The sequence below is a fragment of the Eutrigla gurnardus genome (assembly GCF_963514095.1).
Source record: "Eutrigla gurnardus genome assembly, chromosome: 7".
NCBI classification, from domain to species: Eukaryota; Metazoa; Chordata; class Actinopteri; order Perciformes; family Triglidae; genus Eutrigla; species Eutrigla gurnardus.
In genome coordinates, this window is record NC_139921.1 from 12603312 (window position 1) to 12628714 (window position 25403).

The window sequence follows — 25403 nt, forward strand, 5'->3', positions numbered from 1 at the left end:
CATCCAGGGTTTCTGATTTGCCCGTGTGGTGACGATCTTAGTGACAGAGACATCCTCCATGCATTTCTAGATGTATGCAGACACAGATTCAGCATACTCCTCCACATTGATGTGATTGTTTTCAGTTGCAGCTTTCTTGAACATGCCCCAGTAAAGCCGACACAGATCCCTCAGGCCAGACCCTCACCTGCTTCACAGTGGGTTGTCCTATGGTGAGCAGGGGCCTGTATGCAGGAATTAGCATTACAGAGAGATGGTCTGATGAGCCAAGGTGGGGCCAGGGGTCTGCTGTGAATGCAGCCTTAATGTTTGTGTAGGCTCTGGTTGCAAAGTCCACATACTGATGGAAATGAGGGAGAACTGTCTTCATGTTGGCCTTGACTGTATACGTAACATAAAATGCTATCTTCCTTATGATATAAAGAAAAATGCAAATCATATTTTGAATAATTTCAGTTTAATGCATTCATTTGGTGAATTTTGAGAACCAAAATATGATATATCGTTTCCTGACCAATTTCTTACAAACTGTAGAATTCATCGAGAAAGCGAGCGACGGGCGAGTAGCGACGTATGTGAACGGGGCTATACACGCCGCCAAACTCGCCAGCTGAGGGGGGGTCGGCGCGGGGGACGCTTTGCCATGGCAACGGGGGAAAACAGAACGTTGATAAGCCAAACCAGCCGCGAGGATTTCCCCTTATAATACGCGCTGCTGCCCTCCTGTTTAGGCCTATTATTAGGGCCGCTTGTTAAGTCCATTTGCCTTGATGAAATAATTTTGGGCGAACATATGGCGGTGCGCCATAGTCTCGTCAATGTGTCGGAAACACCACAACTCGTCTTGTTGTTGTCGTCAGAGCCCTGCTTCGCTTGTGTTCGCACATGTGCGTCAAGTACGTCTGGCGTCAAGCACGCCCCCGCGTGGACTGGCGGGGAATTACGTGTTCAAAACGCAATTAATTGCAATTAATTTATTTTAATCGAGTAACTTCTTATCGACAATTAATCGATAATCTATTAATTGTTTGCATCCCTAGGTCCTATACTACAACCCTGAAGTGGAATTATTCTTTGATAACAGGGCGTTTCCTTTTAAATTGAATCCAAAATCATATGTAATTTGTCTCATATTTGACACTTTGACGGGCTTTTAGTCTGAAACTATAAATCAGAATGTCTTGATACTTACTGGGTCACACTACCGGGTCATATACTATAACTCTGAAGTGGAATTATTCTTTGATAACAGGGCATTTCCTTTTAAATTGAATCCAAAATCATATGTAATTTGTCTCATATTTGACACTTTGACGGGCTTTTAGTCTGAAACTATAAATCAGAATGTCTTGATACTTACTGGGTCACACTACCGGGTCATATACTATAACTCTGAAGTGGAATTATTCTTTGATAACAGGGCGTTTCCTTTTAAATTGAATCCAAAATCATATGTAATTTGTCTCATATTTGACACTTTGACAGGCTTTTATTTTGAAACTATACATCAGAATGTCTTGATACTTAATGGGTCACACTACGGGGTCGTGTACTAAAACCCTGAAGTGGAATTAGTCTGTGATAAGAGGGCGTTTCTTTTTAAATTGAATCCCAAATCATATGTAATTAGTCTCATAATTGAATCTTTGGTGGGCTTTTAATTTGAAAACTATACACCAGAATGACTTGAAACTTCCTGGGTGGCAATATGAGGCGGTGTACGTCTACTATTACCCTGAAGTGAAATTAGCATGTGGAAGCATGCCTTGTTAGAAATTCCAATAAAAAACTATTGGCTTAAGCTTACAATTGTCAATTATTTGAGCTTTTATTTTGAAAGTACATATCACAACGTCCGTACAATTCCGTTGACAGTATTTGCTTTCGTTGACAGTCTTTCGCCATGTACCCGAATGCTTTTATTTTGAAACCAGTTCTGAGACACTATTACCGTAAAGCTACTATCAACATGTACAGCAAAAAACTGGGTCGGCTGGCTTGACCGTCGTTCACGATGTGTTGGCTGGCTTGACCGAAGTAAATTATTCGTGTCGACGTATTTATAGTCGTTTACGTCGACGAGTTGTCCCAGCCCTAAATATTTGTACGAGAAAATCTCCCGTCTTTTAAACAAATTAGGATGTATTTTTACAGCTTTTCTAAAAGTCAAATTGAATTGAATTTGATTAACACTTGCCCTTATTGTAATTGCTATTGCATTCACTGCATTAACAAAACAAAAAAAAGCTTTCATGACTTGTACACAAGCTTGGTTAAGCTGCTCTGCAATCTTTTCACAGAGAGCCTGCGATATGCGATATTGTGTTTTTTATGCATCTGCTGCATAAATATTCTATTTGTTTCTAGTTGCAGGTGTAAATATAAGCATTTTTTAAACTAGAGACTAGGCTTGGGCAATATAACGGTATACAAGGATATTTAGAAATTCCGTTGGTATGATTTTCGACATCATTACAAATACAAATGCTCCGCTTTCTATGACGCTCTATTCAAGTGATGAATTGTAGTACACAGCACGCACCACCAGAGGTCGATCTCTGTGGTGGAACATGCAGCTGAGTTCAGAAAGATGCCAGTCTGCCACTATCACCTGCATATCATCTCCATTCGAATTGAGCCATCTTCAAACTCAACCCTTCATTTTGATCACAACTACACACACACACACACACACACACACACACACACACAAACACACACACACACACACACACACACACACACACACACACACACACACACACACACATATATGATTTTGTGGTAGAGCCAGCAACAGTAGATGTCTCCAGGACCACATTTTGTGATGACTGACACACAGACTCACAAGGTAAAAACAATACCAGCCTTACTGTCATGGCTGGTATAACATAATTACTTGCAAACAATGATTCATGCGCCCACAACAAAAAATCATAACATCTGAATTCATTCTTTGCTCGAAAATGTCAGGCAGGAAACAACTTGTTCCTGTCAACCTCTGGATGCTGTAAAAAATTCAAGCTCCAGTGAAATATTGTTGACAGGTGTTTCTTTATTCTCTTTGTGTATAGGACAATAAACTCTTTGAATCTCTTTAAATCCTCAGACATGTTTTCAGAGTCTCCCTCATACGCTTGATGAGTCTCATGTTGAACAAGTGTTTCTGAAATACACAAGTAGTATTAGCAATGCCTAGTTTACAGCAGGAACCGAATATTTTTCCTGGTGCTGGTTTCCAAACCCAGCTGTCCTCTATTCCAATTTTCTCCAAAATCTGGTATAGACCATAAACCTTTAGGCTACAGGTTTGGGGTGTCCAACTGCCCTAGTGGATTCAATTTATACTATATAACATGATTAAAGCATTCCCTGTTTGATTCTGACTGGGAAACATGTCATTTTCCATACCTCTCTTTTCCCTCATGTTTCAACACATCTCTACCACACAATTATGAAAAAGGTATACAACACACATACAAATCTTTACAGGTTTGATTATTATATAATCACACAATATAGAACAGACCAACTAAAGCGCTGCATTACCTTATTTTGGGGAAACATCCTGAAAGGTAGTGCTGTGGTTGATCACAACACAGCTTTATACTTTGATTGAAAGGGGAAGCGGGTCATTTATCTACTAAGTAGCCGTGAACTAAACTTAGTATCTTGCATATTCCGAAGCTGAAACAGAGGTTTCCAGAACATAGGCTACTGTCCTGGCCTATAACCTTGGCACGACTTCAAAATGTAACCCACTGAATAAAACCTCAAAGCCCGTCTATGTGAAGTGTTTCTCTTTTACCCAAGTTGCAAAGTACCAGCATGCAGCGAGTCGACAAAACGTTCGGTAAGACCAAAATGACAGCCAGAGTAAATGTGTGTAGAAACACAACCAGCGAATAGACAGGCGTTTCAGTTGCGCTCAATTTCAATAGACGGTCTGCAGCTGAAATAAAGGAGCTGTTCTCCCAGCACCACCATTAGAAACACCACCGTTTAAAGATCCATTCGTCCCTGCTACGCTCACACAGCAGAGGGGGACGAGAAAAAAAATCACTGCTTCAAAGAAATAGAAAACAACTTTCACTGAACCCAGCCAAAGCGATCACCAATCTCGTGAAATAATTTGCATTCTTTAGTTTAAAAATAAATCAGCTATGCAATATATCATTAACAGCTGAAGTTAATAACGACGGAAGGAGAGGCGTTATTGGCCTACTTACCATCAATCGCCATGATGTTCTGTTTGGGCTTCCACCAAAGCAGACGGTGAAGAAGAGGGAGCAGCCCATTACAAGGGTGAGGGAAGGGGAGATTCGCAGAGTGGTACGGTCCAATAAGAAACCGGGGATTATTATTAGCCTACAGTGCGTATATTTGTAATAATGCTTTACTCTATTCGCGCAGCACGTAAGCATCACGTTTAACATAAGCAACAGCAATATTACCAGACTTAGGTAAAGTTGGAGATATTCACAGATTCGAACTTCCTTGATCAATAAATCTGAAGTGAAACGTTTTTCAAACACAAATGATGCCTCTGCCCCACCGTTATATAGACTACGAGCTACAAGGAGCAAAACCCAGATTTTTTTTTACAAAAATAAGGCGTACTCCGAGCGGAACGAAGCCGGTCGAGTGCACAGGGACCGTCTGCAAATTGCAGGACAAGAGCAAGACGCCGCAAACAAAATTCCATAACTCCACTGTTATACAGTACAGAGACTCGAAAATCACTACACACACCAAGGGTCTCCTCATTGTCGTACTACAACAGCTGTTTTGATCAAAAATGCCTTTTTTACAATTTTGGTGATTTTTAATCATTAATATCTTCCTATATGAATCAATAGCGCCACAGTGCAGAGACTCCAAAATCACTACACACACCAAGGGTCTCCTCATTGTCATACTACTACAGCTGTTTTGATCAAATGTATATATATATGTATATATATATATATATATATATATATCTTGCCTGGTTTTGGTTTGGGTCTGAGAATTATGACCTGGGTGAGCTTGGGCTCCACCAGGGGCAAATGATAGGTCCGCAGGAAACTAATAATTTATCTTAAGGTGGGGTTGGTCATGGGGGCCTTGAGCAGTTGCTCAGGTCATGCTCTGCTCATGATCACCTAGTAGGTGCATGAGAACTGCCAATAAATTATTCAAATGAGGTCGGGATCATTTTCTGGCCAATCATGAGCAAGCTCCAATTAAGCTCTATCTGGAGAGACCAACTGCCATAAGGAGAGCAGAAGAGAAGAGACACCTGTTTTTCATTAAAGACCCCCTCCAGGCATGTTTTTAAGTATATAAAAATAATCTGCAATGCCTAATATTTTGTTTAACATTGTTTCCCCAAATAAAAAGTAAAAAAAACCTTATGAAATGGACCGACACGAGGATGGATGCGTCCGATCGGGAGGCCCGGACAAGAAGGTGCGAAACGCGAAACCCGCGGCCGGGCCGGCGGTGGACGGAGCCCCCCAGCGGGCGCACACGCTTGCCTCGGGGAACGACAGTGATTGGTTGGTTGTACTAGAGACGTACATAATCTCACTTGCCAGGATTTGTTTGAATTTCAAATTTCACAGAGGTGCACAGAAATCTCCTCCTTGAGGAGAGGAATGTGAAAACACCTCTTTAGTGACAAAATCTGCTCAGATACAAGTCACTATAGTAGGTGTCACTGCAAATGTAAATGTAACTTATTTTACATTCATAGTGAATTACATGGTTATGTTATGTTAAGTGTTACATGTTAAGTTATGTTATTCAAATTGACAACTACATTTTTTCTTAACTTAGACACATTTTATTATTATTATTATTATTAGGGTATTATTATTATTATTATTATTATTATTATTATTATTATTATTATTATTATTTGTAATTTAGTTTATTTAAAAAAAAATGGGAAGAGTGAAAAGTGGAAGCAAAGCCCAGAGAAAAGACTTGTGGGGAATTGTAGGAGGACTGCAAGCTCTGTTGAGAACCCTGAGGAGTGTGAATATTGACAAAAGAGACACAAGCTATTCCTCAGCTATTTGGTCAGAAGTATCTCTAAAACTATTTGGAAAAGATGAGAGCAAGAATCGTCATTGGTTGTGGACCATATGGACCAAAAATAGAAAAGGAGGGATTTATTCAAAAAAGAAAGTGAGTCAGACATAACTGAAGAAAGGCACCAGGAAGAAGGAGAAGATGGGCATCAGAGTGAATGGGAAGGATATGAGGAAGAGCCAGGTGAAGAAAGGCACCAGGAAGGAGGAGAAGATGGGAATCAGAGTGAGAGGGAAGGAAATGAGGAAGAGCCAGGTGAAGAAAGGCACCAGGAAGGAGGAGAAGATGGGCATCAGAGTGAGATGGAAGGAAATGAGGAAAAGCCTGTGAAGAAAGGCACCAGGAAGGAGGAGAAGATGGGCATCAGAGTGAGAGGGAAGGAAATGATGAAGAGCCAGGAGAAGAAAGGCACCAGGAAGGAGGAGAAGATGGGCATCAGTGAGAGGGAAGGAAATGATGAAGAGCCAGGAGAAGAAAGGCACAAGGAAGGAGGAGAAGATGGGCATCAGAGTGAGAGGGAAGGAAATGACCAAGAGCCAGGAGAAGAAAGGCACCAGGAAGGAGGAGAAGATGGGCATCAGAGTGAGAGGGAAGGAAATGAGGAAGAGCCGGGAGAAGAAAACAAAACCAAACAATGGAGAAAGTTGCCAGCGGTAACAAAGAAGTTTGTGATCGCTGTTACAGTTTTTCTCAGTCGCTTTGGTGCTTTTCTCACATCACTATTAACATTTGCACAGCAGTTAGTGCATTTCTCAAAACAATTAGTGCAAACTGCAAAACCTAGTGGATAACCTTCAAAATCACGTCACTTGCCAGTGTCATCAAAATGAGAAGTCCTGACACCATCGTTTATGAACAAGATAGTCAAATGTTTTCATTATGACAGTTTATTCTCTCAGTGTTTTCTAATGCAAAAAAAAGGTCAGAACTCGGTGACACTACCTGAAAATACCAATTCTTCAATTTAGGAGACATTTCCAGGAAAAAAAATGATAAAGAAAGGTATAAAATTTGCTTGACAGAATTTGATAACTAGTTCAAGAATTTTGTATGTAATGACTCAAGCAATGACATGAAGACTATTAGTTTTATTGGGAACGACTATTCAGCATCCATAAGTATAGTTAATTTTGACTGACATGACATAAGCAAATGATAATGTTATAAAACAGCAGAGAATTTTATGAAAGCAACTGATACATGTCCAAAAGCATTTGCAATTTGTTCAGAGGAAGGAGAAATTGCTACTATGATGTGCACAAATGACTAAATGTTGTGGAGGTTGAACTAATAGTTCTGAGAATGTTCATTCTGATCTGAGAAAAGAACCAAAGCGACTGAGAAAAACTGTAATTCCTAAAAATGGAAAAGAATTGCCCCAAAGCCAGGCTCGACAAAATTGAGGAAAACATGGACAACTATGTTTTACAACAGTTTCCAGGAAAAAAATCCCTGCTGTACTCTTTGCTTTAAGAGTCAACATTTAAAAGCATTTAACAGCCGTAAAATAAATAGTCCATATTTAAATGTAAGTGCTATCTGCACATTCCCATCCTGCAGCGCACAATACCACTTTAAAAGGAAAAGGGAGCCAGTGGAAGACAAACCGGTAAAAATATTTGTTCAACAAAAAGGCAAAATAACTCACAAAACCGGGGAAACTAAATTCTGCCCAGCAGCAGAAACCAAAAGAGGGAAAATCGCCAGAGCACTACATAAAGGTGTGAGCAAAGTCTATTACAGTAAACTAAAAAAAACACCACAAGCAGAAATAATGTCAGGGAACATGACACGTAGTTTGAACAAAAATTTTTCTCAAAGTCATCCATTCAGAGTTTAAAAAAAGGAAACGACTCAATGATGATGTATTCATGGAGATGTACTTAACCCAGAACATAATAAAAGAATGTCATTCAAAATTTGCTCAGATGCCTGGCTACATACAACATTTTCAAGTTGATCCGTTCGGTTTGCACATGTACACAGAGAAGAGACAGGACTTAGCATACTGGTGCAACATCTGAGGAAAAGGACCCCAATGACATTATACCTGGATGCTACTGGTTATGTAGTCTCAAAAGTACCTGGCCAGACCAAAAGAGTGCTGTATTATTCACTGACACTTCCTGGAGGTGGTCAGAATCTACCTCCCCTCCCTGTCTCCGAAATGCTGACCAACGAGCACTCTGTTCCACCGATCACATTCTGGCTCATGCAGTTCTTAAGGAAACCTTCCCAGTACACAAAAATCAGAATCCATCAGGTAGAAACCGATTATGTGTATGTCTCTTTTACTATCTGGGAAAGCTAGGGAAGTTTTTTGTGGTTTAACGGCAGATGATCGAAGCAGTTATGTAAAATTGAAGGCAGCACTAAATAAATGTTTTGACCCTTGTGAGAGTGAAGATTGGAATCAAGCCAGTTTTTTCCTCTAGGAGGAGGTTACCATCTGAATCTGCAAGAGACTTTGGCAATGCACTGCGGCGGCTAATTTCTAAGGCATACCCCACGGCTAATAGCGCCACCCAAGACCTATTGGCGCGTGAACATTTTGTAGCTCATGTAGGCAGGTGAACTGCGTATACAACTTCGTAGCTCCAAGCCAACCACATTAGAAGCTGCCATTAATTTGGCTGCAGAATTAGAGCTTATTCGGGATTTAGAACATAGCCAGGTGGGGGCAGATGCCAGGGTTCGTGGAGTGTCTAGCACTACTCCAGACCCCCAAATTACTATTTTGTTACAGACGGTTGAGAGTCTGCGCCAAGAAGTAAAAACCTTAAAAATTACGGTGGATAAGTTTTCTACTTCTAGAACTTACAATGCTACTGTCTCTAGGACACCAAAAGCAGGAACACAGCCTACTAGTGGGGCCCCTAAGGACCGTTCTGATGCATGTTGGGAATGTGGCTGTAATCGGCATATGAAGAAAGACTGCCCCTATTTACAGGGAAACTAGAGGGAGTGAGTAAAATGGGCCAAATGCTCACTCCCCTCTCTGATCTTTCATCTGGCCTACAAATTAGTGCCGCTTGTGGGCTCCAGGGTATTGGAGTATTCTTACTGGCCAAAGTTGGGGGTGTAAACTGTAACCTCCTGGTAGATACCGGTGCCCAGGTCTCTGTAGTGTACAAGGAGTTTTATCAGCAGGCTACTAATGGCGGGTCAGAGCTGTTGCCTTATTCTGGAACTGTGTCTGTTGCTAACGGGGGTCAAATGAAAATTCTTGGGAAGTGGTCTACAGTATGTCAACTAAATTCCCTTGCCCTAGTCATAGAATTTTTAGTAGCCGATATTCCTTGGCATGAAATATTACTGGTGGCGATCAGTAATGAGAAACAATGACTGCGTCCAAACACCTGAGCCTAATGAACTGATGGTCTTAAAATGGGGAAGGGGGGGGTTGTTCGCAAGCTAGTTTTTGTCGCTTGAGACTGGAAGCACGCCGGAGAGAGCCGCTGGGTTCACTCGGACTGAGGGGACTGAGGGTGGGGGTCGCTCGTGGTCTGTTAGCACCACCGGCGCTGAAGATACCGGGGAACTGCTTATTGGCCTGGAGAAAGACAGCGGGGCTTTGGACGTAGCCAAAATCCAGTGTAGGGGAACGCCAGCGAGCTACCCGGAATGTGTAAGTGACCCAGAGACATTGGGACCTGCTTTTCAGTGAGACGTCTCACTGAACCCGGACAGGGAAGTCCGCTTTTAATTATTTAATACGGGATCGGGGGGGTTTGTGTGTGTGCGTGCCTGTGTGTGTTTTGTTGGACTACCGTTCGGCTACGGTCGCCACAGCTTTTTGTATTCCTTTTTGTGTCTGACTTTTATCACGTGTGTATATGAAAAAGTGTGACTTGTTTTCCAAGTAACTTGTAGGGGTGTTTATACTGGAGAAGTGTGGCATTGACATTTATTATTGCAATGTTGAATTGATGACTTGATGAAATATAGCCTGCTGTGACCGATTACCTATTCACGTGTGCTTTTACTTAATTACTCAGACCTATTGTGGTTATTTAAAGGTGTGTGTTGCTGGTTGGCCAACGTGTATCCATTTTATGACTTGTCCGATGAATAAAGAACATTATTATTTCCTTCAGATTGCCTGCGTTCTATGGTGCTTTGACCGGACCTGACCGGGTTAATTAAAGGTGGTGGCAGCAATATTCGCGGGTTACCGTGGGTGGAGTAACTGCGTCACTAGGCGCTAAACTTTATTACAGTATTTTACAGTGTTATCGATGCTGTGCAAGGAGAGATCGATGCGCGTTTTGGAGAGTGCAGTAACAAGCTCATTGGCGCACTGGCTGCTTTGAACAAATTGAACCAATTTCCTGGACCCATCTCCTGGTATTAGCTGGGACTGATGTGGCCGAATCTTATACTGTGGCTCGTGAGTTCCTGGTGAAGAAAATGACAGCAATGTATGAAAACTCATTTTTCACGCTCAAACGCGTCTTCTCGGAGCATTGGCGCAGTATGCTCCACAGACGCAAGGCCCAGCTGATTCAGCTTGCATTTGAGAAGGACCTCACTCGCAAGTTTAAGTTCGAGTGGAAGGTTGATGAGGAGGTTCAGCTCGGAGAAACGCCCTCTCCAGCTGTACTGACAGGACGGGCCGGAGAGAGGGCAGCGCTGCCTTCTCTACCAGTAGGTTCACAGTCTCTGTGCGTGTGTATGTGCGTGCATGCGTGTGTCTAATTGCAATGCTTTAAAATTCAATGTTTGAGAGATGCTTCTGGTGTTACATCTAATTTGTTGTATAGTCAAGTGTTTTATGGGTATTCATAACATTGCTTCTATAATATTTTGCTTGAAATTATTAGGACTGGTGCTGTAGGCTATACCTGGTCATAAGTTTGGTAAAGTTGGAAAGATATTCACAGATTCGAACTTCCGGGATCAATAAATCTGAAGTGAAACGCCCCACCATAATATCATAGACTACGAGCTACAAGGACCAAAACCCAGATTATTTACAAAAATAAGCCGTACTCCGAGAGGAACGCAGAATTTTCATCTCTATGCGCAGCTGGCATGCAGCCGGTCGAGTGCGCAGGGACCGTCTGCAAATTGCAGGACAAGAGCAAGACGCTGCAAACAAAAATCAATAACTCCACACTGCAAAATTTTACGCTGTGAATTCACAATAACTTATTGGATACATTTTGCATCACTTTCACAGTAAGGATTACAGCAATTTACTGTAATTTCAGTATTGTGATATTACAATGCATTGTTGTAAAAGCAAAACTGTATACTGTAACTTTACAGCTTCTATGGCAAGGCAATTACTGTGATATTACAGTACATTACTGGGGAATTACAACATTTTGCTGTACATCATTACAACAAGGCCCTGTACTTTTACTGTGAATTCACAATACATTATTAGATAATTTTTGCATGACTTTCACAGTAAGGATTACAGCAATATACTGTGATTTCCCCCCCCCCCCGAACAAACAACTCTGAGGTAAAGTCAATGTTAGTCCAATGGCATATTTATTAACAAATAAATATTTTTCAACATACAGCAAATGTCAAGAAATTCAAGAATTCAACTTCCTAGTCAAACTTTCCAAAGCCATCTTAAAATGCAGAGAAATTGTGCAGAAACTTGCGAGTCAACTACCTGTGTCACGATGATGGCCACTCAAAGTCAATCGGTTTTCTCAAAAGGATCCAGCCACAGGATACTCGAGGTTGAAGACTTAATAGCTGTTGAAGAAAGCAGCTACTTCGTGTAAAAACAAAGGGTGTGGGCCCATCACGACATGTCCCTCGATGGATATAAGCCATCCAGAGGGCTTCATCATGTCACCTGAAAATGATAAGATAACAACATCATGTGTTATGAGCACTTTGAGATCTGCTTCAGATACAAATTGCTATACAAATGTAATTTGTTATCATTATTATTTATTGTGGTGATGTAGATTTCTAGAATCAAAACAAAATACTGAGTTCGAAATGTCGATACTGGATCCAAGTAACATTACCTTGAATGATCAAGCAGGAGGTGCTCTGGAGTATTAATGTCCACAGCAGTGGTGTAAGTGGCACATGGCTGTAACATAGTAACACACAATAGCATAGATTCAACATTAAAGGATAAATATTGTTCATTGTCAAAGGTAGTAAATCATAAAAGGTAATAAATGGCGTCTAATGTAATCACTCATTTTACATTTTAAATATTTAAATAAAAAATCTTTACATTTCAATGATGTGTCAGGTGGTAGAGCTGATGTGTCAGGCGGTATAGGCCCAGCAGCCTGCGGGTAGGACCTATATGAATACATATGAATTTGCAGTCCCGTGTGTTTTCTGTAGCAGTCAGACTACACTGGTAGTAATAATAGGGGGCATTAGTATGCTGTTTTGTGTGCTGAACCAAGTTATACACATTCTCATACAAATGCTCACATCCAACAACATTGTGGTGCATTTTCACTAGACACCTACCTAATCTATGTCTCCTCACTCTTAGCCGGACACTGAACAGGATAGTTAGCCTGGCCATCTGATGACCTAGAGAAAAAAAAAAGAAAAAGGAGAAATTACACAAAGGCAACCAACAATACGAATTTCAGTTTGAATGCAGATTATGATCATGAGTATGTTGTAAAAAACATGATCTGTACATAAAAGGTAATGGACATTTTTGGAGTTACATCACCTTTGGGTGTACTGCAATATTATCCCTAGCAGAAACTTGACCGAGAGCAAAAGCGTTTTTGCAGAATAGTAACCTATCCATGCATGCTGAGCAGCTGGTCCATGTGGCATATCTCTACCAATGCAGGGAGCCGCTATATGCCCCACAGACTAGCTAGTCATTAGCCTGCTTAGATCGGCTACCGTTCAGCAAAACCGCTTTTGCTCTGTAGTGAATAGTGAAAAACGAACGGGAAAGTAAGTGAAAAAGTTTGTGCTTAATGTCGCTACGTGTCGGTGTGCGACCGCGTTGAAGTTAGTTTTAAGTTGGATATTCGACGGATATTCACTCCGGTTCCAGCCGCGACTTTACTGAGGTTTGCCCAGTGTTGGCAGCAGAAGAACGGCCCCAGGGCCTCCGCTAAGTCGTTGGAAACTGATTTAGGGACCGTCCTTAAATTACTTCCCATAAATAAACGAATACAAAATGATTGCATTTTTATCAATAGCTTCCCCATCATGTGACCCAGTGACTCCAAACCAGTATCCAATTGTATTCCTAAACTGATCAAATAAGACACACCACTTTTTATGCTATTTTTGTGCTTTGTTTATTTTTTATGAATATTAATATGCAGAAATTATCTTATTGTTTTAATTACTTCCACATCACGTGACCCAGTGACTCCAAACCAGTATCCAATTGTATTTCTAAACTGATCAAATAAGACACACCACTTTTTATGCTATGTTAGTGCTTAATGTATTTTTTATGAATATTAATATGCAGAAATTATCTTATTTTTTCAATAACTTCCACATCATGTGACCCAGTGACTCCAAACCAGTATCCAATTGTATTCCTAAACTGATAGAATAAGACACACCACATTTATGCTATTTTAGTGCTTTGTCTATTTTGTATGAATATTAAAAAATAAGATATTAATATTCTTATTTTTTTCCAATAACTTCCACATCATGTGACCCAGTGACTCCAAACCAGTATCCAATTGTATTACCAAACTGATCAAATAAGACACACCACATTTTATTTTATTTCTGTGCTTAGTTTTTATTTTATGAATAATAATATGCAGAAATTATCAAATTTTTTCAATAAATTCGATGTCATGTGACCCAGTGACTCCAAACCAGTATCCAATTGTATTACCAAACTGATCAAATTAGGCACAGCACTTTTTTTGCTATTTTTGTGCTTTGTCTATTTTTTATGAATATTAATATGCAGAAATGATCTTATTTTTTTAATAACTTCCACATTATCTGAACCAGTGACACCAAACCAGTATCCAATTGTATTACCAAACTGATCAAATAAGGCACACCATTTTCTATGGTATTTTTGTGATTTGTCTATTTTTATGAATATTAATATGCAGAAATTATATTATTTTTTCAATAACTTCCACATCATGTGACCCAGTGACTCCAAACCAGTATCCAATTGTATTACCAAACTGATCAAATTAGGCACACTACTTTTTTTGCTATTTTTGTGCTTTGTCTATTTTTTATGAATATTAATATGCAGAAATGATCTTATTTTTTCAATAACTTCCACATTATCTGACCCAGTGACACCAAACCAGTATCCAATATTATTACCAAACTGATCAAATAAGGCACACCATTTTCTATGGTATTTCTGTGATTTGTCTATTTTTATGAATATTAATATGCAGAAATGATATTTTTTCAATAACTTCGACGTCATGTGACCCAGTGACTCAAACCAGTATCCAATTGTATTACCAAACTGATCAAATAAGGCACACCATTTTCTATGGTATTTTTGTGATTTGTCTATTTTTTATGAATATTAATATGCAGAAATTATCTTATTTTTTCAATAACTTCCACATCATGTGACCCAGTGACTCCAAACCAGTATCCAATTGTATTCCTAAACTGATAGAATAAGACACACCACATTTATGCTATTTTAGTGCTTTGTCTATTTTGTATGAGTATTAAAAAATAAGATATTAATATTATCTTATTTTTTTCAATAACTTCCACATCATGTGACCCAGTGACTCCAAACCAGTATCCAATTGTATTACCAAACTGATCAAATAAGACACACCACATTTTGCACACCACTTTCTTTTGCTATTTTTGTGCTTCGTCTATTTTTTTTTAAATATTAATATGCAGAATGTTTCACCATTGTTGGAGGAAGCACTATATGGGTAAGGAGTAAGGAGGAATGATGAAGAAGAAAAAAATAAAACTAAATTTTATCAATGTGAGGCAGGATTGTTCTATTATTTAGGTTCACTGAAATTGTGATCACCAGTAGGTGGCGATAATGTATGTGAACTTGAAGGATAATCACATAGAACTTCCTAAGAAGAAGAGGGAGGCAGGGAAGACATTTTGCAGACAGACTTGCAGAAGATGGGGCGCTTTAAAAAAGGCCAGAGAAAAAAAACGTACAGATCTTTGGCAAAAAGCTGGAGGTAGGGACGCTGTTCTCAGGTCCTTCATTTTTCATAGATTTAATCAAATAAATGTTACTCCTGAGCAGTGGTCCTCAATTTAACTTGCCGTAGCAAACACCACAAAAGGCAACTATCATGATAGTTTAAGGTGGTTGAGGGTCATCTGGCATGAAGACAGAAGAGGCATCCGCACAGAGGTGCTTCATGCAGGTAGGCCTACTGTTGTTAATTTACTTTGTTGAGCTACCAGAGGCTTTGAAGTGTTACCTATTTTTTTGTCAGGCTACTTTAAAGTATAGCGATTACAATGTAATTAATTCATTTCTGTCAATCTGTAGACAATTTCCTGATCTCCATTGTTGAGGAAAGGGGATCTACTCACAGTAATGATCATTGTTCTGGGCACTTTCCTTTTATCCTGTCCTTCTCATGTCTCTTGTTTGCCTGTTTTTATTGATGTAATACTCTTGCTTTACTGTTTTTATCTGTTGAGTATATTCTTTCTATGCATTGTAAGGTGACCTTGGGTGCCATGAAAGACACCCTCAAATAAAATTAGTTATTATTATTATTATTATTATTATTATTATTATCTATTGTCATTTTGTGATTTAGACTTTATGACTCAATTTTACAAATTAAATGGTGTTTAATCTCAAAGTATCTTGTTAGCCATAGTTCCATTATAACCAACAATGAAATAAAAGGCAGAGAACAAGACAAAAGGGTACTATGCAGGGTGGAGAAGGGGACAATAAGAAAGATGAAGGGGAAGAGCAGACACCAACAAGTGAAGACGACAGGGACAGTACAGATGGTAGAGAAATGTGTGGACACTTTGATAGAGAGACTGTTGAGGACAGAGAAGGCCCCGAAAATAACAAAAAACAGACAAAGAAAAGGAAGAGAGAAGGACATCAGGGAACTGAGCAGGATGGAGAAATGGACAGTAAGAAAGATGAAGGGGAAGAGCAGACTCCAACAAGTGAAGAAGACAAGGACAGAGAAGACAGGGACAGTACAGATGGTAGAGAAATGTGTGGACCGTCTGATAGAGAGACAGATGAAGGGGAAGAGCGGACTCCAACAAATGAAGAAGACAAGGACAGAGAAGACAGGAACAGTACAGATGGTAGAGAAATGTGTGGACCGTCTGATAGAGAGACATATGAAGGGGAAGAGCAGACTCCAACAAGTGAAGAAGACAAGGACAGAGAAGACAGGGACAGTACAGATGGTAGAGAAATGTGTGGACACTCTGATAGAGAGACTGTTGAGGACAGAGAAGGTCCCGAAAATAACAGAAAAAAAACAGACAAAGAAAAGGAAGAGAGGACATCAGGGAACTGAGCAGGATGGAGAAAGGGATAGTAAGAAAGATGAAGGGGAAGAGCAGACTCCAACAAGTGAAGAAGACGAGGACAGAGAAGACAGGGACAGTACAGATGAAGAAATATTTATTGACAGGGACAGTGTAGAAGAGGGCAGAGAGGAATGTCAGAAGACTGTTGACCAGACAAAGAAAAAAAGGAAAAGTGGGAAAAGAAAAGGACCAAAGTGCACAAAATCAGATGGTCAACAAACAGGCTACAGAAGGTGCAAAACAGGGCCAAAAGTTTTCAAAATTGCAATCCCAAGAAAACAATGGAACAAATTGAAACCCAAACATGGGAAGAAAAGTCTCTTTGTGAAGTCAGACCCCGTACCAATCAAAGAATATTTAGGCCAGCGAAATATCATCGAAGAGGAAACATTGCCAAAGCTGTAAGCAATGGTGTCAGCAATTACTATTACAGTATGTTAAAAAACACACCTGTCGAAGAGATCATGGCTGGTAATGTCACCAGAAGCCTCACCAAGGATGTTTTAAAGAAAATATCATCGGAAGTTAAGAAGAGTGCAAGGCTCCATGATGATGTAATGCTTGAACTCATGCTTACTCAAAAGGTAATCAAAGAGAGCAGCAGTCATGCATCGTCAAAAGGCTATCTTCAGCACCTACAAATCGATCCTTTTGCTGTACATTTACACACCGACACTGGAATCAAGATTTTTGTTGAGCATTTAAGACAAACACCCATCACCCTCTACCTGGATGCTACAGGTGGTGTGGTGCAGAAAATCCCTGACCAAAACAAAAGAGTGTTATATTATGCTCTCGTTTTGCCAGGCATGGGCAAGGATAAGCCTCCTTTGCCCGTCACAGAACTGATAACCAACAGCTATTCTATTCCATCCATTTCCCATTGGCTCATGGAATTCCAGAGGAAGTTGTCTTATACAACAAATAGACGAATAACACAGATTGAGACTGATTATAGTTGGGCTCTAATTAACAGTATGCTTCTGTCCTTCAACAAGGAGAATATTTCAGTGTACCTCACCAGAGCATTTGAAATAGTGTCTGGACAAACTAAATGGATTCCCAACTTCACTGTGCTGCATCTGTGCTCTGCACATATCATGAAGGCTGTGTCACAAGCATTTGGCAGGAAAACAGGAGACAGAGGAATACAAGCACAAGCATGCAGGTGGCCCTTGAGGTTTTTTATCATATGTGTGTGCTTTTTGATGCAGAGGAGTACACTCATTTGGTAAAACAGAGCAAAACATACCTCGACAAGTGTGTTTTGAAAATCCAGGACATGAAGCTGGAAGAAAGTGGGCATGTAATGGGAGAGGAGGAAAGCACCAGTGAGAACAGTGCTGTTGGAAAGTCACCTTTTACACATGCTTTTCAAGTCAGGCGGGACCAAGCACAGTGTGACATCCTATCAGAAGATGCAGTTGTCATAAACAACCATTACCTCTGTCCCTGTGTCATCAATGTGCTGTTAAAAAACTATATGGGGATTTTCCCATTGTGGAGTGGTTTGTTGCTTGGGGATCTGTCACGGCATGGAAAATGCATGACCTTCAAAACAGACGGAAAAGAAAAAAACAGGGATACCAACTGCCATGTTGAGCTCTGGTTTGGTCTGGTCAAGCACTCCATCCTCTTAAAGAAGAAGTACCTAAGACCTATATCCAAAATGTTTGCCTCAATGCAAGGGAGATATGTAGAGCACATTGGGCAACATAATATGCCAATGCAGATACTGGATAAAAACATTACAAGTTCTCGCAGGCCAGATGATGACCATGAAGAACAGTGGAGCAAGTGGGACAGCTCTACTGGTCAATCCAAGTCCAAGTCCAACTCAAAGTACTTCAATCCACCAGAGAAACAACCAAACCCCAGGAGCCTACATGCCAAAAAAGTGAAGAAAAGGAAAGAGGCTCAGGATCAACAAGTTACAGATGCACAGGTAAATATGGTTTTACACTTGAGGCAATATGTGTTTAAATGTTTTTTTAGATATATACAGTGGAGATCAAAATTAGAGAACAAAGTATTAATACTTGATTTATTCTGAAGTGTAAGCGAAGGTATTGCATGTTGCTGAAGGAGGTTCACATAAACATTTGCATTCATCCAGCCATGTAGCTGTACAAGAGGCCCAACTCCTGCTGCAGAAAACATCCCCCAAACCATGACACTTCCTGCTCCAAATTTAACTGACTTCTTTACACACTTTGGGTTCATTCTTTCTGCTGATGAGAGGTTTGGTCACTGCAGAGTGGGCTTTCAGTCCAAATTGTCTTAAATGGCGAGACACTGTGCCAAGACAGATCCTTGTCCTGTTCAGCACTGAACTGGTGAGCAACTCCAGCTGCAGCTTTTCCAAAACCTTTTCATTCCCAGTGTCAATATTAAACTGCATTAATGCATTTCCTGGAAATTCTCATTTGCAGTTAACCTTACTGTGGAAAAAGAGGGACACAGAAATTGTCATTTCAGTGCTCCCTTCACAGATTAACCCTCTGAGACCCACATAGAGAACTTTCCGTCTTGTCATACTTTTGTGTATTGCCTATAAAATTGTCATTTTTTAGAGTATCATCAAGTTATACACATCCCCAGAATCAGCACAACCTCAGCTAACTGTGTGTATCATTCAATAAATACTTATATACACTATAATAGGGGATTTTAGCCCATAAATTAAAAATAAATGAAAACGCACCTTAAATATTTACACATTTTATTAAAAAAAGCACTGTAAACCATTATAACGAAAGAAAAGCTCAACATAGAAAGTTTAGCACACTTGTTTGGATTGTTCTAGAAGTTATTTGAAGCTTCTAGCTGCTTTTGTCTATGAAATATGGATATTCTTTTTAGTAGTGTCCATGGGCGTTTTTTTTTGCCAGCAATCGTCCTTTCCTCTCCCTGCCCTAAATATGTGTGTATATAATGTACTTCTTCTGTGCCATTTATGTATTTAACTTTCTCTATCACTACAGTAACTTTTTGACCGTTCTTTTCTCTGCTTTGAACTCCTCCGTGTCTCCCGTTTGGGCAAACACAACGACTCACGGCCAAGCGTAAATCAGGCTTTCCGATTGGCTGTAAAAGCCGCTACGGGAGCCAATACGAATGTTCGATGCATAAGCGTGACTCTATACGTCACGAGCAAGATGGCGGATGAAAACAATGATCGATATACATAAACAAAACGAAGAAATGCGCCGCGGAAACGAGGAGACATCTAGTGATGTCTTTACAACTCACATGGACAAGCAGGGTACCATTGTTTAGCCCCGTTTCTCTAGTTTAAGAGGAAATAACCCGCATCTTTCTAGCGTAAACCATTACGGAGTTATGACGCTCTAAAGAAAACATGATTATTTGTGGCGTATACGCCACAATGGGTCTTAGAGGGTTAAGGGGCGCAGCATCCTCATCCACCATAGTGAGCTATGCTCACTTCGTCCATACAAGTGGTTGACAGGGGAGGTACGTGACTGCGTGTTTTCATATCATTTCATATCATAAGTTTCACTCTGCACTGTGACATACTTACTTTATATAGCATTTTAAGACTTATATCAAAAGTGTTCAATTACTAAGATACTCTTAAAATGCTGGAAAGTTCAGCCAATTAAGTTATTTTTGTTTTTTATTTTGTTGTTTTTGCCAGGTTATTGAGGGCCTGTTTCATGTTGCTGCCCACACATTCAAGGTGGTGGACACCATGTACATTATGAATCATTACTCAGCAGGTGGGATTCTGTTCAGTGACAGAACTGAGCTACCTCGTCACAGTTTACCAAAGGTAATGTGTGTGGTGATTGTAGGTCTGTTTGTGCATGGTGATGATGTGGGGTGGGGAAATGACTTGGAGGTTCATGGTCCTACATTAGCTACATGGAGTAAAACACGGGCTGAGAATCAACAAGTCTAAATTCAAATCAAGTACTACATTATCTGAGATTATTGATTTTTTTTATCCTCTCTGTGTGTTTAAAATCCCCTCGTGAAATATTTGGTTTAAAGTTAATCAACCTACTATTGGATATCCATACCAACACTTTTATCTAGAAGTTCCTAGGCACAACAAATACAGTGCACAAGAAAATAATTTTCATCCTTTTTTATTTGTTTGGTCTTGTAGGTAAACTTTGACAACTATAAAGCTGTTCTGTCATTTGTGCTCATCAACAACAACCACTGGAACTTGCTGGTTTGTAATTCTTTTGTTTTTTATTTCATACTTTTGTATTCTGTATTATTTGTCTTTTAATGTGCACCACTTAACTATTAATGTAAAAAAAGATCATTTGTGATTAATAGTAATGTTCCTCTTTGTTCTGTCACAGTACATTAATGCAGAAACCAGCACAGTATTTCTGATGGATCCAGCAGCATTGTCATCAGAGCTTGAGGACTCTAAACATGCTGCTAAAAGAATACAGTAAATCAACTTTTAAGCTAGTTTTGAAAATTCTTATACAAATACATCTAAATGTTTAAAGTGAATAACAGTCATTTACATTAATATTCACAAACAATACTGACAACTGCTGTAATTAGAATATGGTAATTGAAGTGTAGAGGTCAGATTTCAGTCAGTAACATTTATGGCTGATTTACTCCAGTCCATCAAACATTGGTTATTCACGAGTGGTACCACATGTAACAAAATCACTATTTAAAGTTTATTAAAATTAACCTTATTTAGGGAATACTTAAGGATGAGGAGGACACGCCATGGCAAAGCAGACTGGGTGGATGTTAGGTGGAAAGGGGGAGTTATGAGCCATCCAGTTCAACAGGATGGCAGTAGCTGCGGTGTCATTGTTGTTAAGGTAAGCGAAGGAGATTTTGTATTCATTATGTCATGTACGAAATGTCATGTGTGAAAGATCATTACATTTCAGAACATTTAGGCAATGTAAAATGCAATCTGAAGACAAGTTACAAATCTGTTCAATGTTTTGGGAGGCACTACTCACAGGTCCATCCATCCATCCATTTTCTTCCGCTTATCCGGGACCGGCAGCTGCCTGAGCAGGGACGCCCAGACTTCCCTCTCCCTGGACACTTCCCCCAGCTCCTCCGGGAGGACCCCAAGGCGTTCCCAGGCCAGCCGGGTGACATAGTCACTACAGCGTGTCCTGGGTCTTCCTCGGGGTCTCCTCCCGGTGGGGCATGCCTGGAACACCTCCCGAGGGAGGCGTCCAGGGGGCATCCGATACAGATGCCCGAGCTCCTCACCCTATCTCTAAGGGAGCGCCCCGCCACCCTGCAGAGGAAGCTCATTTCGGCCGCTTGTATCCGGGATCTTATTCTTTCGGTCATGACCCAAAGTTCATGACCATAGGTGAGGGTAGGAACGTAGATTGACCGGTAAATTGAGAGCTTCGTCTTTTGGATCAGCTCTCTCTTCACCACGACGGACCGATACAACGACCGCATTACTGCAGCCGCTGCACAGATCTGCCTGTCAATCTCACGTTCCATCCTTCCCTCCCAAGTGAACAAGACCCCAAGACACTTAAACTCCTCCACTTGAGGCAGGAACTCCCCCCCAACCTGGAGGGAGCAAGCCACCTTTTTCCGGTCGAGAACCATGGCCTCAGATTTGGAGGTGCTAATCCTCATCCCGGCTGCTTCACACTCAGCTGCAAACCGCCCCAGGGCATGCTGGAGGTCCTGGCTCGAAGGAGCCAACAAGACCACATCGTCCGCAAAAAGCAGGGATGAAATCCAGTGGCTCCCGAACCAGATCCCCTCCGGCCCACGGCTGCGCCTAGAAATCCTGTCCATAAAAATAATGAACAGAACCGGTGACAAAGGGCAGCCCTGCCGGAGTCCAACATGCACCTGGAACAGGTCTGACTTACTGCCGGCAATGCGAACCAAGCTCCTGCTCCGGTCATACAGGGACCGAACAGCCCTTAGCAGAGGGCCCCCGGCCCCGTACTCCCGAAGTACCTCCCACAGAATGCCACGAGGGACACGGTCGAATGCCTTCTCCAAGTCCACAAAACACATGTGGACTGGTTGGGCAAACTCCCATGAACCCTCGAGCACCCTGCGTAGAGTATAGAGCTGGTCCAGTGTTCCACGGCCAGGACGAAAACCGCATTGTTCCTCCTGAATCCGAGGTTTGACTATCGACCGAATTCTCCTCTCCAGTACCCTGGAATAGACTTTCCCGGGGAGGCTGAGAAGTGTGATCCCCCGATAGTTGGAACACACCCTCCGGTCCCCCTTTTTGAATAGAGGGACCACCACCCCGGTCTGCCAGTCCAGAGGCACTGTCCCCGACTGCCACGCGATGTTGCAGAGACGTGTCAGCCACGATAGCCCCACAATATCCAGAGACTTGAGGTACTCAGGGCGGATCTCATCCACCCCCGGTGCCTTGCCACCGGGGAGCTTCTTAACTACCTCGGAGACTTCAGCCCGGGTAATGGGTGGATGAACCTCCGAGTCTCCAGCCTCTGCTTCCTCAATGGAAGACGTGTCAGTGGGATTGAGGAGATGCTCGAAGTATTCCTTCCACCGCCCGACAATATCCCCAGTCGAGAGTCAGCAGCTCCCCACCTCCACCGTAAACAGTGTTGGTGGAGGGCTGCTTCCCCTTCCTGAGGCGCCGGATGGTTTGCCAGAATTTCCTCGAGGCCGACCGATAGTCCTCCTCCATGGCCTCCCCGAACTCTTCCCAGACCCGAACCTTTGCTTCAGCGACCGCCCGCGCTGCAGCACGCTTGGCCTGCCGGTACCTGTCAGCTGCCTCGGGAGTCCCCCGAGCCAACCAGGTTCGGTAGGACTCCTTCTTCAGCTTGACAGCATCCCTTACTTCCGGTGTCCACCACCGGGTTCGGGGATTGCCACCACGACAGGCACCGGAGCTTCGAACAGCCGCGTCCACAATGGAAGCAGAGAACAAGGTCCATTCGGACTCAATGTCCCCAGCCTCCCTCGGGATCTGGTCAAAGCTCTCCCGGAGGTGGGAGTTGAAGACCTCCCTGACAGAGGGTTCCACCAGACGTTCCCAGCAGACCCTCACAACACCTTTAGGTCTGCCAAGTCTGTCCAGCTTCCTCCCCTGCCAGCGGATCCAACTCACCACCAGGTGGTGATCAGTTGACAGCTCAGCCCCTCTCTTCACCCGAGTGTCCAAGACATACGGCCGGAGGTCAGATGACAGAACCACGAAGTCGATCATTGACCTCCGGCCTAGGGTGTCCTGGTGCCACGTGCACTGATGGACACCGTTATGCTTGAACATGGTGTTCGTTATGGACAAACCGTGACTAGCACAGAAGTCCAATAACAGAACCCCACTCGGGTTCTGATCGGGGAGGCCGTTCCTCCCAATCACGCCCCTCCAGGTAACACTGTCATTGCCCACGTGAGCGTTGAAGTCCCCCAGTAAAACAATGGAGTCCCCGGTTGGAGCACTCTCAAGTACCCCTCCCAAGGACTCCAAGAAGGCCGGGTACTCTGCACTGCCGTTTGGCCCGTAGGCCGAAACAACAGTGAGAGACCTATCCCCGACCCGAAGGCGCAGGGAAACAACCCTCTCGTTCACTGGGGAAAACTCCAACACATGGCGGCTGAGCTGGGGGGCTATAAGCAAGCTCACACCAGCTCGGCGCCTTTCACCGCGGGCAACTCCAGAGTAGAAGAGAGTCCAACCTCTCTCAAGGAGTTGGGTTCCAGAGCCCAGACTGTGCGTGGAGGTGAGCCCGACTACCTGTAGCCGGTAGCGCTCTACCTCCCGCACTAGCTCAGGCTCTTTCCCCCCCAGTGAGGTGACATTCCATGTCCCCATGGCTAGAGTCACCGTCCAGGGATTGGGTCGCCGGGGCACCCGCCCAGGACAGCCACCCAAATCACACCGCACCGGCCCCTTCTGAACCCTCCTGCGGGTGGTGGGCCTACAGGAGGGCGGGCCCACGTCGCTCCTTCGGGCTGCGCCCGGCCGGGTCCCGTGGGCACAGGTCGATCTCTTTAATACCGTGTTCCCCATGTTTGTTGTCAGTATCTGTGTAATTATTATCCAATGGAGAAACACCCACAGAAGTGTTGTTTGTTTAGATGGCAAAAGCAGTGATGGAGGCATTCCCTTAGATCCCAGATGTTAAATTTGAGACATCAAAACAGGCCATGAAAAAGGAAAGGAGAGATCTGGCTCTCGAAATCCTAAAGGCATCAGGTACATATACTGTAAAGCACACCTCCGGGATCTGGACCTCCCATTACAGACTTGGTGAGTAGTTGTGAAGCAGCAGTTCCAATGTAGAATTGTTATGTAGACATAACAAGTACATTTGAGTCCAGCTAAGGGAAAGCCAACTGACACAAGCATGTAAACACACTGAAAGCAAAATTAAAATAAAATGTTTTGTTTTTTCTACACTTTAACAGGTCCAGTGTGATGACTGTCAACGATGGTTTCATGCCAAGGGCCCTAGTTTCGTAGACCAGGCGCAGTCAGCTTTCAGCGCACCTGCGCCACGCCGACGGGGTGTGTCCGCCTGGACTTTGCAAGTTTTGGCACCGCGCAGGCTCGCGCAGGCACACCTCCCGTCTCGCCCACCGGCGCAAGTGGGAAAGAGGGAGGAGAAGAAGGCGTGAGTGGGAGACGAGGAGGAGACGAGGCGTGGACTGGGATTAATACAGCCGATTCAGATCTTCACCAATCAAATGAGCTCCTCTCCTCTCCTTTAATGCGTTAGGGGAGGTGCAAGTTCCGTCACTTGACAACCCGATGACAGAAGCAGCGCCGCCGCTCCCACCACGCTCATCACGCGCTGTGCGCGCGTATCATAATAATAACAATGCCCATATTATAAAAAACA

At 42.3% G+C, this 25403-nt stretch overlaps 1 protein-coding gene across 2 annotated transcripts in view; it reads right to left on the minus strand.

The window, feature by feature from the left end:
* Positions 1-4257, minus strand: part of syt14a (synaptotagmin XIVa) — a 184253-nt gene extending 179996 nt beyond the window's left edge. For both annotated transcript variants that reach the window (XM_084014044.1, XM_084014043.1), the window contains exon 1: positions 4230-4257. In XM_084014044.1, the coding sequence (XP_083870170.1) occupies positions 4230-4242 (13 nt within the window). In that variant the 5' untranslated portion in view covers positions 4243-4257. The remainder of the gene's footprint in view (positions 1-4229) is intronic.
* Between the last annotated feature and the right edge of the window lie 21146 nt (positions 4258-25403).